Source organism: Oncorhynchus nerka, linkage group LG27 (assembly GCF_034236695.1).
Source record: "Oncorhynchus nerka isolate Pitt River linkage group LG27, Oner_Uvic_2.0, whole genome shotgun sequence".
NCBI classification, from domain to species: Eukaryota; Metazoa; Chordata; class Actinopteri; order Salmoniformes; family Salmonidae; genus Oncorhynchus; species Oncorhynchus nerka.
The window spans coordinates 63,569,619-63,585,474 of record NC_088422.1 but is presented as its reverse complement, the minus strand read 5'-3'; the positions used below and the strand labels follow the sequence as shown (position 1 = coordinate 63,585,474).

General features: G+C 42.9%; 1 protein-coding gene and 1 pseudogene across 3 annotated transcripts in view; both read right to left on the bottom strand.

Annotated features, from left to right (window-relative positions):
• The window catches only part of LOC115112130 (phosphorylase b kinase regulatory subunit beta-like), an 82,193-nt gene that overhangs the window by 12,916 nt on the left and 53,421 nt on the right, over positions 1 to 15,856 (bottom strand). For all 3 annotated transcript variants that reach the window (XM_029638952.2, XM_029638951.2, XM_029638953.2), the window contains 7 exons: positions 11,141 to 11,196; positions 8,386 to 8,479; positions 5,190 to 5,273; positions 4,325 to 4,429; positions 4,086 to 4,168; positions 1,280 to 1,370; positions 745 to 803 (listed from right to left, as the gene is read on the bottom strand). In XM_029638952.2, coding sequence (XP_029494812.1) covers positions 745 to 803; positions 1,280 to 1,370; positions 4,086 to 4,168; positions 4,325 to 4,429; positions 5,190 to 5,273; positions 8,386 to 8,479; positions 11,141 to 11,196 — 572 coding nt within the window. The remainder of the gene's footprint in view (positions 1 to 744; positions 804 to 1,279; positions 1,371 to 4,085; positions 4,169 to 4,324; positions 4,430 to 5,189; positions 5,274 to 8,385; positions 8,480 to 11,140; positions 11,197 to 15,856) is intronic.
• On the bottom strand, positions 2,164 to 3,272 carry LOC135565348 (general transcription factor II-I repeat domain-containing protein 2A-like; annotated as a pseudogene).

The following is a 15,856-nucleotide window of genomic DNA, read 5'->3' as shown; positions in this document are numbered from 1 at the left end:
CAGGACAGCGGAGTCAATCACCACCTTCCGGAGACACCTGAAACCCCACCTCTTTAAGGAATACCTAGGATAGGATAAAGTAATCCTTCTCACCCCCCTTAAAATATTTAGATGCACTATTGTAAAGTGGCTGTTCCACTGGATGTCATAAGGTGAACGCACCAATTTGTAAGTCGCTCTGGATAAGAGCGTCTGCTAAATGACTTAAATGTAAATGTAATGTAAATGAGTGTCAGTGGAGGAAAGGGAGAGCGGAGGGACCCTCAGTCTGCTGCTCTCTCCTCCCTCTGCTGAGACTGACAATTAGATGCAGGCACCATCAGCTCAGTAAAATAAAAAGCAAAAAAAATTAAATATATGCTCACTCAGCTGTGCCTCAAGTAATACAATGGATCTATTATGAGTGTGATCATATAGCCTACCTCAAATGTTGAAATATAATTTTAAAAAATGTCCCGAACAACAATGCATTGGCAGGTAAATTCAAGCAAAGCCAGTATGTGGTGATAATGTGTTGGGCCTATAACTTACTGCACAAACCTGATTGCCACAATACTGTTTTTAATTGGTTATTGTTGCATAGGCTTAGATTTTTTAAGTCATGTTGATATAAAAATCAGAGCGGTAGATCTTGGCATGCATTTTGACTCAGAAAGGGATCTCGACTCAGAAAAGGTTGGTGACCACTGCCGTATAAAGATTGTGTCACAAAACAAAGGCGGAACGACAGGAACAAGCTCTTACTCTGCTTCATTGACACGAAGGAAGTCCAACTGCTCCACAATAGCTCCTGATATCAGGGTCTGGAAGCACAAATTAATAGTTACATCAAGGAATCTCATTTACAGGGGATAGGAACAGTTCCGGTGATTTCAAACATTCCGACTGAAGTCACATCCAAATGAAGACAGCCAGTTAGATGTGCAAAGGGGAATTATGTCCCCAGAAGAATGAGATGATAAAAGGGATTGACTATGAGGGATGGAGCCCTTTGTCTGCTCCTAGAGTTAGGTGCGAGGGGAATATTGAGTGTCCTTCTTAAAAGACGTCACGTCAAAACATCTAAAGAACTCTCTAGAGACACTGATAGTCATTGTAACAGTAGGAAATAGAACTCGGTGAAGGCAATTCAAAGGCATTGGATTTGCAAACATACATATTCACTATATCTGAATGCATTTCCAAAGGAAAGGAGAACTGACAATAGTATTGTGAGGGTAAATATCACAACGCCTCAAAGAAGTGTCAGTAGACTGAAACAAGTAAAAGTGCTGAGAACCTGAAGTCTGTCCACGTGAACTTTGACCCCACCGACGCTCCCCTTCTTGAATGATGCCAACATGTCCAGGACTGGGTTGAAACGGCTCCCCCTGATGGATAGAAACCAAGGGTATTCTACTGTTACCATTTTCAACGGTCATCATTTTCTCCATATTAACCTAATGCAGGCCTGGGCAATTATTTTCCATGCAGGGCCACATTAGAATATATTTTTGCCATCACGGGCCAGAATCATATTACAGGATTATACATCATGTGTATGACTGTGTTGACAGATATATCTACTGTAAATCACATCCTGATATGCTACTTATTTAACTTTTTTAACATGCACAGGAATGAACCACATCCATGTTCTACTTTTGGTAGGCAATGAACTACACAGGGAGGGAAAAGTACACTGTGCATTCAGCACCACAGAACTCTTGTTAACAGGTACGCAAAAACCACAAGAGACAGAGAGAGAGCTCAACATTATATTTAAACTAGTCAATCAGTGTGAGGAGTGAAGTCTCTGATGGGGATTGACTAGAGCAGTGAAGTCAGGTATAGTTTCTGACGTCGCTATGCGCAGGATTGCTGAGAGGTGAGAGTCAGTAAGAGATGATCTGTGCCTTGACTTGTTATATTTCATCATTGAAAATGTCTGTTCACACACAAAGCATGACTCCTAATGTTTGGAAAGTGTTGTTCATCGAGAGATACATAGAACCTCGCCAGTGACATTGTTTTGAATAGTTCTCCAATCACTGCATCAGACTGAAGATCGATAAGCTCAAGTTGCAGGTCTGTGGGAGCGTTATCCACATTGAAGGTGAAAGGAGAGGAAACCAACAGCATGTCATTTTACAACACTTTGAAATCCTCAAAATGATGAGAAAACTAACCGTTCAAAGCACGCAGCAGCGATGTCTACTTCTCCCACTGGTCATCTGATAGGGAACAGACTAGTAGTGTCGGAATGTGGGTGAGATTGTTGGCTTCTAGTTGGCGGGTCAGGAGTAATTTTCCCTTGAAGGCTTTGACAAGGCTGTACATCTGATGTGCAAAAAGGCCCTTCCCTTGTAGTTTAGAATTCAGTTCATTCATGAGGGCCATGATGTCCACGGTGAAGGTAAAATCAGCCAACCATTCTTTATCTTGCAGTTGAGGGAAATCCACATATATTCCTTTCATTTGCAAAAACTCAGCAATCTCCGACTTCAGGTCCAACACCCTTTTAAGCACTTTCCCCACGTTTGTGTGGTAGGGGAGATCCGCATGACCCGACTCTGTCTTTTCCAACAATGAGACAAACTGCCTGTGGTTTAAAGATTTTTCTCTTGTGAAGTTTACCACTTTAGTGAATATATCCACAACATGGCTCATTTTCAGAACACATTTACAGAGTACCTCCTGATGAATAATGCAATGCAGGAAAAAAAATTCTGATCTGGGTTCAGCTCAGCTACTTGATCTTGTATCCTTTTCAAAAGACCAACATTTTTTCCTGTCAAGTTTGGGCATCCATCAGTGGTCACACTGGATAACTTTTCAAAAGTCAGTCCCAGCTTTGCCACACACTTATTAACCTCCTCCAATAAATCTTTCCCTGTGGCTGTGCTCTTCATTGACTGCACTGAAGCAAGCTCATCTGTAATTTCAAAGTCTGGGGTTTTGCCTCGTAGGAATATCAACAACTGTGCCATGTCACGTGCATTACTGCTCTCATCCAGGGCCAAGGAGAAATAGGTGAAATCCTTTACCTTTTTCGTTTCCTTATTCTCTGCAATGTCCTCAACACGCCGTGTCACTGTTCATATTGACAGGGAAATATTTTCGAACAGTTCTTTCTTGTCGGGGAAAAGTATTGCTGCAGAGTCAATTAAACATTCTTTAATGAATTCGCCCTCAGCGAATGGCTTGCTATGTTTAGCAATTTTGTGGGACAGTACATAGCTAGCTCTCGCAATTATGTTGTTTGCTGAATGCAGTTTTGTGAGAAGTCCTTGCCTCTTTTGCAACTCTTTCAATGCCTTCGCCCTCTGCTCAGAAGACATATCCCTACAGTTCTCTGTATACTTCATCTGGAAGTGTCGGGACACGTTGTAGTCTTTCAAGACAACGATGCTCTCGTTGCACACTAAGGGCACAGCTTTCCCTGATACCTCAATAAATAATTATTTTGATGTCCACTCTTGCTGGAACACCCTACATTCGTTGTCTACTTTTCCTTTTCTTTGAAAACCTCATTTTTGCGCAATTTCTAGCTAGCTACTATTTGTAACTGTGATGTGTGTCAGCCTGTCAGTCACTGTCTGTCCTCGTGTAGTTGTTATTTATACGTGCCTTCAAAATAAATGTCCCACAAGAGGTGGGAGTTAAATCAAGACACAAAGGTGAGTATTCATTGGGCTTTAAGTTGAATAACAAATATGTTTTTCAAAACTTTACTATCGCAAAATCTGATCTGAGCATGATCTGAGCATGATTCCGCGGGCCGTATTGAACTAGGTCGCGGGCCCCCGGCCTGGCTTTTTCCCAGGCCTGACCTAATGAGTATCGAGCTGTTTTATATGTTATTCCACTGACTCCTATAGAACAACCTCTACTGTGGACAGGTAAGCTATTTTATTGTATTTAAAAGGTGCTCTTTGGATAATGATCAATACTGCTGTGATCAGCATAACACCCAAGCTAAAGTGATATAAATGACTATAATGAAACTCTTATCGGCAAATACAGGGGACACCTCCTGTGCTGGATTCCAATACACTCTAAAGCAGTAACCCTTACAGTACAGGAAATACAAAAGTAGATCTTACTTGATGTTGTCCTCTCTGATGAGGACCAGGAAGAGTGGGTGACCTTTCATTTTCCAGCTATGCTTGATGAACTGCAGTGCATTCTACACACAAATATATGGAACACATTAAACTTGCATTGACCAAACAGACATACAGTTAGGGACACAACATGGTGAGTGTGCATTCCCCAGAACAAGGATTAAAACAGACGAATGTCTAAACAGCCGTGTGTATGAGGTGAGTTCACCCCAGCTCACCTTGATGTCATCAATCAGCAGCATGACGTCCTGGGATAAGTAGAAGTCACTGAGATCAAAGACGATAGGGTAGCATACCACAGTCTTCCCCAGGATCCGATAAATCTGTGGGGAGTGGAGCAGACACATTGCATTACCTGATCCTGCAGGCCAAGATGGATGGCTCGGAGGTACCGACACATGACTCAGGACAGGACGTAAAACAACCCATCGATCTTGAGGAAGGAATACACAGAAGCTGGAACACATAGACATTACAGTCCTGCGAGCACAGATACTTTCTAAAACTAACACACAACCTCTCCTCCACAAACAAACACACAAATATGCACAGGCACACTCGCTCTCCCTGTCCGTCTCTAAAACACAAGAGCACGCCGATGCACACAAACAAAGAGATGATCATAATGCCCTCTGGCAGGACGCCCTATTCCATCAGAACACATAAAAGTTCCATTAAAAGATTGTCTTAGTAATAGGTTTGGACCTGTGATTGATTCATTTTGCAATTTTTTTTTTTTTTTTAATGCAATTCAGCTGTGTAAACTTATTTAGATGACCTTCACTGGAGACAACTAGAAGGAATACCAAAAAAATGACAGCAGCTCACAATATCAAAGTGGATTACGAAATTGAATGGCTATATTTTCATCATGCATTGCATGGCAGCAGTACTTTGTACAATGTTAAGAGTAAGGCAAAAATATGTATAATATCTATGTACATTATATCTGTAAATTAATATTATTCTGTTTCTGACATGTGGTTTCACACGGAGAAGTGCTGGTTTATGTTAATCAGTGAGGAGGTGGTGGTATGCCCATGACCTCTGAGTATGTGCTAGCATTGAGTGGTGAACACTCACCTTGCAAGTCCCCATGCAGCCCACTGGCCTTTCTGGACGCCCACTCAGCCCCAGCTTCTTATTGATGGCCAGGAAGCGGTACGCCTGGGGGGGGGGAGAAAGAAAAATACATACATATTTCAGTTAAGTTTTTTTTATTTTTATAAGCCTAGTTTTAAAATTACACATAAAATCTTGGACCGTGGCCTATTGACCAACGACATTTACATTACAGCTGACACTAACAAACAGACCACAACAGCATTACCTTCCTTCTATTCCTCCAGGCAAGTCACAGATCAATCGACAACTGCTATCAACATAGCTAGCTACCTTCCTTCCCTCTCTTACACATATCCAGCCTTCAGATCTGACAACACACTCAGCTAGATATGACAGAGATCATAATGGGAGTCATTTTAAAAATGCCAGGCAGGGAAAGTTGTCTATTTTTACTGCACCTCCAAAGATCAATCATCCTCATATCCCTGGGGGATTTTCTTTTGTTGCGATCCATAATCTAAAATTACTTCCCTCTGAAGTTATGAGACGTGTCAGTAGTTAATGGCCCCTACAGAGCCTGCATAAGACGGCTCTGTTGTGGAGCCTCTATGGGTCTGTTTAGTGCTATGGTGCAAGTGGGTTTACTGGAGAGTTGTCAGAGGGCAGAGATATATTGCAGGCCCTTGCTGTAAAGCTCAACACCAAGTAGCTCAGTTAGTTAGTTAGTAGGCTCCGTCAGTCAGGATCGGCCCTCACTGCTCCCAACTATTTCACTTCTACCTGGTATGGTCTTGGTGTAATATTGCCTTGGCAAATGGAATTTGAATATTTAAAATATATTTTAATTCAATTTTAGCTATGTAAATGGTACAAGGTCACAGAGTGTCTGTTTCCCGAAGACACTCAAACTAAAATAGAGGTAACAACCTGTATGCCAGAGTGATCTGGAAAATTGTCGTCAATCCATAATGCAACAAAGCAGATAATGGGCATTGATTTTTACAGCACCTGATCCATTCATGTGGAGAGGCACACTGCAGTCCATGTGACCTCTGTTTCATACTGCCCTTATCTTTCCACACCAGGCTAGAAATGCTCCTGGTCAATAACACTGACTACATACTTCAGTGGCGCTGCAGGAAACGTAGCTAACCGGCTTCAATACACAGCAATAACCAGTCGTACCAAAGAGCAATGTGTACATCCTACCACTAGATAGAGCTCTGCCACTCCTCCTGCTTTTCCCCTTCTTCGAACGAGTTGGAAAGGAATTATACATGGATGGAAAGTACGAAAGATAATAGGAGAATCAAGCAATTAACACAATATTATGATAATATTTAAAAAAGCAGAGTTCACAAAGATGGGAAACATTTATTCAGAATTAAGTCGCAAAACAAATTCCCAGCGCCCCTGGCCATGCCTCCTGTTTGAGGAGAGACGTTGTGTGAACCTTTGTCTGCACCCACAGCTCCCTGTCCCTGCCTATGGAATACCAATGAACACAGCGCAGCATACGGCTCACATCACAAAGTCCTCTCATTTAGACCACAATTGAAAGCAACCAAACTGCTAATGTGATTGCTGCTAATGCCATCAAGACGGCTACACTCTGAGTGTGTCATTAGGTTGGGTGATATGAGGACTGTTGTAACAGAAGGCTTTTAGTGTTGCAGTGTCTCCGTTTATCAATCAAAAACCTGCTCTCCTCTCTCCGAGACATCTGGGTCGCTCCACGAAAAGGGGGCCTTTTGCTATTTGCGATTTAAAGTAGAAATATAGACCACATTGAGAATTCAATCAATTGTGTTTTCAATGGAATAAAGGCTGGCTAAAGTGCCAAAATGCAGCATTTCGACATGTCCCTTACCTTTGGTAAGATTTTCCCAAAATGTCACCCAAAATTCACCATCAATTAGAAAGCCCTAATTATTTTTGTTGCTTTGACAAAGTAATTTCTGAACATTATAATGCATTTCATGTGATTAGGTATTCATTTACATCTGTCCCTCATGGTAAGGTTCAATAAGAAAATTGTCAACCCTGTTACTTTGGCACTTACTATAGTATTTAAATAATAATAATAAATTACCTCATGAGCTGGGGAAATGTGTTTTCTTTATGACAGACTGTTCAAATTTGGTGAAATCAAAAGTTTTTTTTGGACCAAGATACACTTCTCAGAAGGCACCAAGAATTGGTGGAATGACCCATTGGCTTTTATAGACATGATCGCTGGGAGATGGGTCAAAAGACATGCAGAAGGGTTGGGGAGGCATCACCGAGGCAAATGGAAGCTATTTTGGCAGCGCTGTTGCTGTGCCACCTGGGTTGAGATAAATAACATGCTGCTGGACGTAATTGCCGCTCTCCTGTTGTCAAGCAGCTGTTGGAAACACAATCGAACGGCAGAGAGAGATGAAGCGAGCGACGCAATGCAGAGCGGTGGCCCAGCCTTTAACAGATTCAAAACGCATGGGATTTAATATTTAGCATGCTGCTCGTCCTGGCTCGTGACACCTACCCAATCCACTGCTGCATTACTACATGCCCAACAACAGGGAGGAAGAGCAGAGGCAGACCTTTCTAAGATGAATTAATATATTGGGAAAGGCCAATGCTTTTCAATACGCATTACAATAAAGTAATACTTTAAGACTTGAATGCCATATTGATCAAGTCACAGGTCAACTGGTAAATCACACGGACCAATCTCCAGCCTCACTTTGACTGATTAAGCAACCAAGAGGGATTTCTTAATAGAACATGGAAGATTGACAGTCAGATGAATTGACTAAGCCCATATGCTCGGCTGACATATTGATAGATGGCCTTGGACATCTAGGTAATTGACTGATTTGTTCATTGCTTTCTAAAATCAGGTGTATTTACCTACCTTCAGAAAATGGACAAGAACGTTGCACAATCGTCTCTCCTTGCAGTGAGCATTTAATGACCAACGTTTGGGCTCGCAGCAGGCCTAAGGTCAAGATGTGGTGTTACCCATTTGGGGCGGCAGGTAGCCTCGGATCCCCGAGCTGACAAGGTAATAATCTGTCGTTCTGCCCATGAACAAGGCAGTTAACTCACTGTTCCCCGGTAGGCCGTCATTGTAAATAAGAACTTGTTCTTAACTGACCTGCCTAGTTAAATAAAGGTTTAAAAAAAGATAGTGACGAATATCACTCATATTTCATTCTGTGGTATAACTCACATTGACCAGCTCCTTCTGGGCCCAGATCTGAATGGGCTCCACCTGCTGGGGTGTCTGAGTCTGGATGCCATAGGTGTTCAGGAACACCTGCAGTCTGCAACACAACACAACACACTGTTAGGCTACATAGCCGGGACTGTTTAGGAAGCCCAACAGTCTGGGTGGCCAAAAGTACATTAGCTATGAAAAAGAGCGCCACCAACTGGTGGTGGACTCCGATAGAGGTGCCGGTTAGAGGACGTAAATACCAGTAGGAGACAGATGTACAGAATACACGTTTATTACTAAACAGACACACAGGAAACAAGAAGGAGGATAGACTACTGAAAGTGTTGTAGTGTACATGATCATCTGATCATTTATCACTCCAGTGTTAATCTGCAAAATTGTAATTATTCACCTACCTCCTCATGCCTTTTGCACACAATGTATATAGACTCTCTTTTTTTTCTCTACTGTGTTATTGCCTTGTTAATTGTTTACTCCATGTGTAACTCTGTGTTGTCTGTTCACACTGCTATGCTTTATCTTGGCCAGGTCGCAGTTGCAAATGAGAACTTGTTCTCAACTAGCCTACCTGGTTAAATAAAGGTGAAATAAAATAAAAAATAATGTATAGTGATTTTATGGTCAAAGACACACGAAAACACCAGTCAGGGAGTCCAGAAGAAGGATTGTCCATATATGTGGAAAGGTTCAACTGTGAGTTGATGTGTAGGACGGGAGTTTACAGAGGTTGTTTCAACCTCTTCTCCTCCTGGAAACAACTGAAGTGTTGAGAGGCAGAGTGGGGTTTGCCTGCTCCCAGGCTAGGCTATTGATTGGCTGGCCAGGTCAGCTGAATCTGTTCCCCTGACAACCTAGTCCCTAACACATTGGTGTGAATTGGCCTCTGCCACTGGACAATAGGGGCAGGCTGAGGTGGGGGATGGTCACTTCTACTGCAGAGGAAAATAATCACACAGAGTTTGTCTACACGTCCTAGCCAGAGAGAAGGTTCAGTAAGGGTTTCATGATTAAAGTTATATGGTTTTGTACAAGCTACACCTTGAAAAATCCTCTGAAACAAGCATTAGGTAAAGGCTTGGAGGAAGTGAGCAGGCAGAGTGTTAGGTTAGCTGCTGAGGAAAACCTGCCATCTGATTGGAACAGCAGGACAGGTTAACAGGCTCCACAGCTAAATTAGGGTGCTAATAGATGAAGACTGCACACTGGCCAGTCACTTAATGTGCACAGTGCAATAGCACCACAGATGAGAGAAGGAGAAAGGGAGGAAAAACAACCAGCTTTCTAAACTACCACAGACTCTCTCACGCACACGTACACATACAGTTGAAGTCAGACGTTTACATACACCTTAGCCAACTACATTTAAACTCAGTTTTTCACAATTCCTGACATTTAATCCTAGTAAAAAATCCCTGTTTTAGGTCAGTTAGGATCACCTCATTATTTAAAGAATGTGAAATGTCAGAATAATAGTAGAGAAAATGATTTATTTCAGCTTTTATTTCTTTCATCACATTCCCAGTGGGTCAGAAGTTTACATACACTCAATTCATATTTGGTAGCATTGCCTTTAAATTGTTTAATTTGGGTCAAGCGTTTTGGGTAGCCTTCCACTAGCTTCCCACAATAAGTTGGGTGAATTTTGGGCCATTCCTCCTGACAGAGCTGGTGTAACTGAGTCAGGAGTGTAGGCTTCATTGCTCGCACACACTTTTTTAGATCTGCCCACAAATGTTCTATAGGATTAAGGTCAGGGCTTTGTGATGGCCACTCCAATACCTTGACTTTATTGTCCTTGAGCCATTTTGCCACAACTTTGGAAGTATGCTTGGGGTCATTGTCCATTTGGAAGACCAATTTGTGCCCAAGCTCTAACTTCCTGACTGATGTCTTCATATGTTGCTTAAATATTTCCACATAATTTTCCTCCCTCATGATGCCATCTATTTTGTGAAGTGCACCAGTCCCTCCTGCAGGAAAGCACCCCAACAACATGATGTTGCCACCCCCGTGCTTCACGGTTGGGATGGGATTCTTCAGCTTGCAAGCCTCCCCCTTTCTACTCCAAACATAATGATGGTCATTATGGCTAAACAGTTCTACTTTTGTTTCATCAGACCAGAGGACATTTCTCCCCAAAAATACGATCTTTGTCCCTTTGTGCAGTTGCAAACCGTAGTCTGGCTTTTTTATGGCGGTTTTGGAGTAGTGGCTTCTTCCTTGCTGAGTGGCCTTTTAGGTTATGTCGATATAGGACTCGTTTTACTGTGGATATAGATACTTTTGTACCTGTTTCCTCAAGCATCTTCACAAGGTCCTTTGCTGTTGTTCTGCGATTGATTTGCACTCTTCGCACCAAGGTACGGTCATTTCTATGTTGGTGTGGTGGCTGCGTGGTCCCATGGTGTTTATACTTGCAAACTATTGTTTGTACAGATGAACGTGGTACCTTCAGGCATTTGGAAATTACTCCCAAGGATGAACCAGACTTGTGAGGTCTTGGCTGATTTCTTTTGATTTTCTTGTGAAATAATCTGTCTTTAAACAATTGTTGAAAAAATTACTTGTGTCATGCACAAATAGATGTCCTAACTGACTTGCCAAAACTATAGTTTGGTTGAAAAACGAGTTTTAATGACTCCAACCTAAGTGTATGTAAACTTCCGACTTCAACTGTACTATTCTCTAATCTCAGAGACACATAGCTACCACCCACAGTTTTCTATTTATCTTTCCCATCACATACCTCTGGCTCTCAGCAATCAGGGCCACATGGACCACCGTGTCATTATCAATGGGACCCTGGAACACAGAGAGAAAGAGATAGGAAAGGTGAACATACTCAACTGCAGGGGAAAATACAAATTCAGTTAATAGTATATAATACAATCACAATAATATACTGAATTGTTATCTCTGGTATAATACATTGCAGTGAAAATTGCTCCGCTTGTAAAGTAAAGCTGTGAATAGGAGATAACGTGTTTTGAGCGAATAAAAGAGTGATGAGAGGTGAACCATGAAACATACCTCACCGTACCCTGTCATTATAGCAGTTTGAACAGTGGTAATCTTTAGAGTGGTTATAAACTACTGATTTTGTTGTAGTTGGGTTGGCCCTATTAAATCAGGAGTATCAGTGACCACAGTATTCTGGATAGTAGCTCTTATTTCTGGATAACCTGTGTGTTACATGAACCTTTGATATCCCGTTCCCGGGTATCCCTGTATCTGTGAATAAACAGAATATTCCTAATTGAAGTTTGTATGGGTGAAATGGAATAGTAACTGAAATCTGGACACTGACTGTAGGCCTATAACCTCTCACATGTACAGTAATATAATAACTCCTGCAGAATTATGCATTTCTTGCAGTAAAATGCTGGTGTCTCGGGAACAGGAGTGGAGAAATATGATCTCTTTCTTTCAGCATCTCTTGAGAAGATGTGAATGGGTGCTTATTGTGTTATCTTTGACGCTTATGCAGCAAGCAGACTGTTTTAACCACATACCGTAAAATATGCGCCCAAGATGAAGTGAAGTCTTATTAGAAACGTGTTTCATTGTTTTCTCAGCTTTTCATTTACTTCATTAAAACGGGTTAAACTGATGACAATGGCCATTTTGCACAGGACCAATCTTTCCACTGTTTGAGTTATTGCATTTTCTCCAGGTCCCTAAACCAAATAGAGAACTTTACCGGTGTTAGCTAGATTAGTGCATGCATTCTACATTACTCTGGTGAGCACAACTTTATTTAGTCTTCTAGGGCAACAAGTTATGACAGAAGAAAATCTGCCTATATCTAATTATAGTTGACAAACAAATGTCCTACCAAATGTCGGAAATGATAAGCAGAAGCAGTATAAATTAGGGGTCAATAAATTATGCTAGAATTATTATGTGGAATGGAACTGCGCAGGTGGCCTACTTTTTGAAGTGATTTGTTTGATAATCAGATGAAAACATCATCACACTGCGCAGACTGAGAAAAACACCAGTAAATAAAATAATATGTTTACATGCCACAGTATCCCGTCTAAGATCAGCATATTCCAGGCATCTTACCCTGGTTTCACATAACCGGGATACAAGCTTTTTCGGGTTAATGTAAACGGGATATGATGTTTATATGCGTGAACTCAAAAGCAGAATACTGGAGTATCATGAACAATAACAGGATACTGGTGTGTGCATGAAACATTGTCACAGATGCGTTGGAGAAGCAGTGCCTCTGCTTCAGAAGTAAGTTACATGAATAAACCTCACAGCTATGGCATAAGGTGAAAGGATTGCATATGATACAACTGCCTGTCATACACCTGTGAATCTTTCAAGGAATCATCTTTCAGGATAGAATGACGTTGATCTAATGATCATGCTTACTTTCTCTTCTATTTGCCGCAATTGCATTTCCGCCTCAGCTTCGCTGAGTCCCGGGAGATGTATTCAGAGATAAGTGATTTGTAAACAGAGTGAATCATATCACTTGAGTTAAATGATTAAAATCCCTGAGCCATTAGAATAGAACATCTTGTGATTCACAGGAGGGGGCTGTTCATCAGAGGCAACGCTCCTTTAGATGACCCGGCGGGAAGCCTGACGCAGGCAGAGAAGAGAAGGCTGGAAGCCATTTTGTTTGGGCGGAAAAAGCAGGCTTTTCTCAACACCCTCGTTATCATTAATCAGAGGAATCCGGGAGAGGGGGGGGTAAAGAGGTTCACAGATATCTCTGCTGATTAATTGTGAGCAGCGGCTTCTAAAACACGGCAATGGAAATCATATCTCATTAGCATTCTGCTCCACAACACAAAGGAACCATTTGAAGAGAGAAAGAAGTAAAGAAAGAAAAAAAGAAATGAAGATGGAAATAAAAAAACCAGAGGGGAAAAAATGCTAGATCACCTGTACTCCACACAGAGACACGTGCAAAGCTCTCCCTCGCCCTCCATTTGGTAAATCCGACCACAACTCTATCCTCCTGCTTACAAGCAGAAATTAAAGCATGAAGCACCAGTGACTCGGTCTATAAAAAAAGTGGTTAGATGAAGCAGACGGTAAACTACAGGACTGTTTTGCTATCACAGACTGGAACATGTTCCGGGATTCTTCCAATGGCATTGAGGAGTACACCACATCAGTCACTGACTTTATCAATAAGTGCATCGAGGACGTCGTCCCCACAGTGACTGTACGTACATACCCCAACCAGAAGCCATGGATTACAGGCAACATTCACACTGAGCTAAAGGGTAGAGATGCCGCTTTCAAGGTGCGGGACTCTAACCCGGAAGCTTACAAGAAATCCCGCTATGCCCTGCGACAAACCATCAAACAGGAAAAGCGTCAATACAGGGATAAGATTGAATCATACTACACCGACGCACGTCGGATGTGGCAGGGTTTGCAAACTTTTACAGACTACAAAGTGTAGCACAGCCATGAGCTGCCCAGTGACACGAGCCTACCAAATGAGCTAAATCACTTCTATGCTCGCTTTGAGTCAAGCAATGTGCCCAAGAACACAAAGGCAACCTGCCTAAATGACTACAGACCCATAGCACTCACGTCCGTAGCCATGAAGTGCTTTGAATGGCTGGTAATGGCTCACATCAACACCATTATCCCAGAAACCCCAGACCCACTCCAATTTGCATACCGCCCAAACAGATCCACAGATGATGCAATCTCTATTGCACTCCACACTGCCCTTTCCCACCTGGACAAAAGGAACACCTGTGCGACAATGCTATTCATTGACTACAGCTCAGCGTTCAACACCATAGTACCCACAAAGCTCATCACTAAGCTAAGGAACCTGGGACTAAACACCTCCCTCTGCAACTGGATCCTGGACTTCCTGACGGGCCGCCCCCAGGTGGTGAGTGTAGGTAGCAACACATCTGCCACGCTGATCGTCAACACTGGAGCTCCCCAGGGGTGCGTGCTCAGTCCCCTCCTGTACTCCCTGTTCACCCACGACTGCATGGCCAGGCACGACTCCAACACCATCATTAAGTTGCAGACGACACAACAGTGGTAGGCCTGATCACTGACAACGATGAGACAGCCTATAGAGGTCAGAGACCTGGCCGGGTGTTGCCAGAATATCAACCTATCCCTCAACGTAACCAAGACTAAGGAGATGATTGTGGACTACAGAAAAGGAGCACCGACCACGCTCCTATTCTCATCGACGGGGCTGTAGTGGAGCTGGTTGAGAGCTTCAAGTTCCTTGGTGTCCACATCAACAACAAACTACAATGGTCCAAACACCAAGACAGTCGTGAAGAGGGCACGACAAAGCCTATTCCCCCTCAGGAAACTAAAAAGATTTGTCATGAATCCTGAGATCCTCAAAAGGTTCTACAGCTGCACCATCGAGAGCATCCTGACCGGTTGCATCACTGCCTGGTACGGCAGTTGCTCGGCCTCCGACCGCAGGGCACTTCAGAGGGTAGTGCGTAAGGCCCAGTACATCACTGGGGCAAAGCTGCCTGCCATCCAGGACCTCTACACCAGGCGGTGTCAAAGGAAGGCCCTAAAAATTGTCAAAGATCCCAGCCACCCCAGTCATAGACTGTTCTCTCTACTACCGCATGGCAAGCAGTACCGGAATGCCAAGTCTTACCAGGACGTGTGCCCGGGCATGTGCTGACCAACTGGCAGGTTGGTCAGCACAAGCTATAAGACTCCTGAACAAGTAACCAAATGGTTACCGGGACTACACTTTAACTATACATTCACATTAGTGTACATACTACCTCGATTGGCCCGACCAACCAGTACTCCCGCACATTGGCTAACCAGGCTATCTGCACCTTGTCCCACCACCCGCCAACCCCTCTTTTTCCGCTACTGCTACTCTGTTTATCATATATGCATAGTCAGTTTAACCATACCTACATGTACATACTACCTCAATAAGCCTGACTAACCGGTGTCTGTATATAGCCTTGCTACTGTTATTTTCAAATGTCTTTTTACTGTTGTATTATTTCTTTACTCCCCCCCCACACACACCTTTTTTTTGCACTATTGGTTACTGTAAGGTACCTGTTGTATACAGCGCACGTGACAAATAAACTTTGATTTGGTTTGAAATAATGCAGGAAATATCTTCTCTCTCTCCAGCCCACCACTATACTTCCCTGGCGGGTAATTAGGTTAAAAGCAACGCTTCAATAGGACAGCAGAATGTACTGGAACTTCTTAAAACACTGGATAAGACAGGTTAAGCTTCAATTAACGCCTCATGTTCCTGCCTGCTGGCACCTGGCACTGGGCCCTAGGTCCTGGGCCAGGGTCCCCCCAGCTCCCGGGGTAACTGGGGCCATAGCAGATGGAGGGACAACACACTGAGGACACTACAGCCAGGAAACACTGACCAAGCGTTCTCTCATAATGCCACCTCAATGCTCAGTAAATGTGTGAACAGACATACTGTATAAACACAAACAAA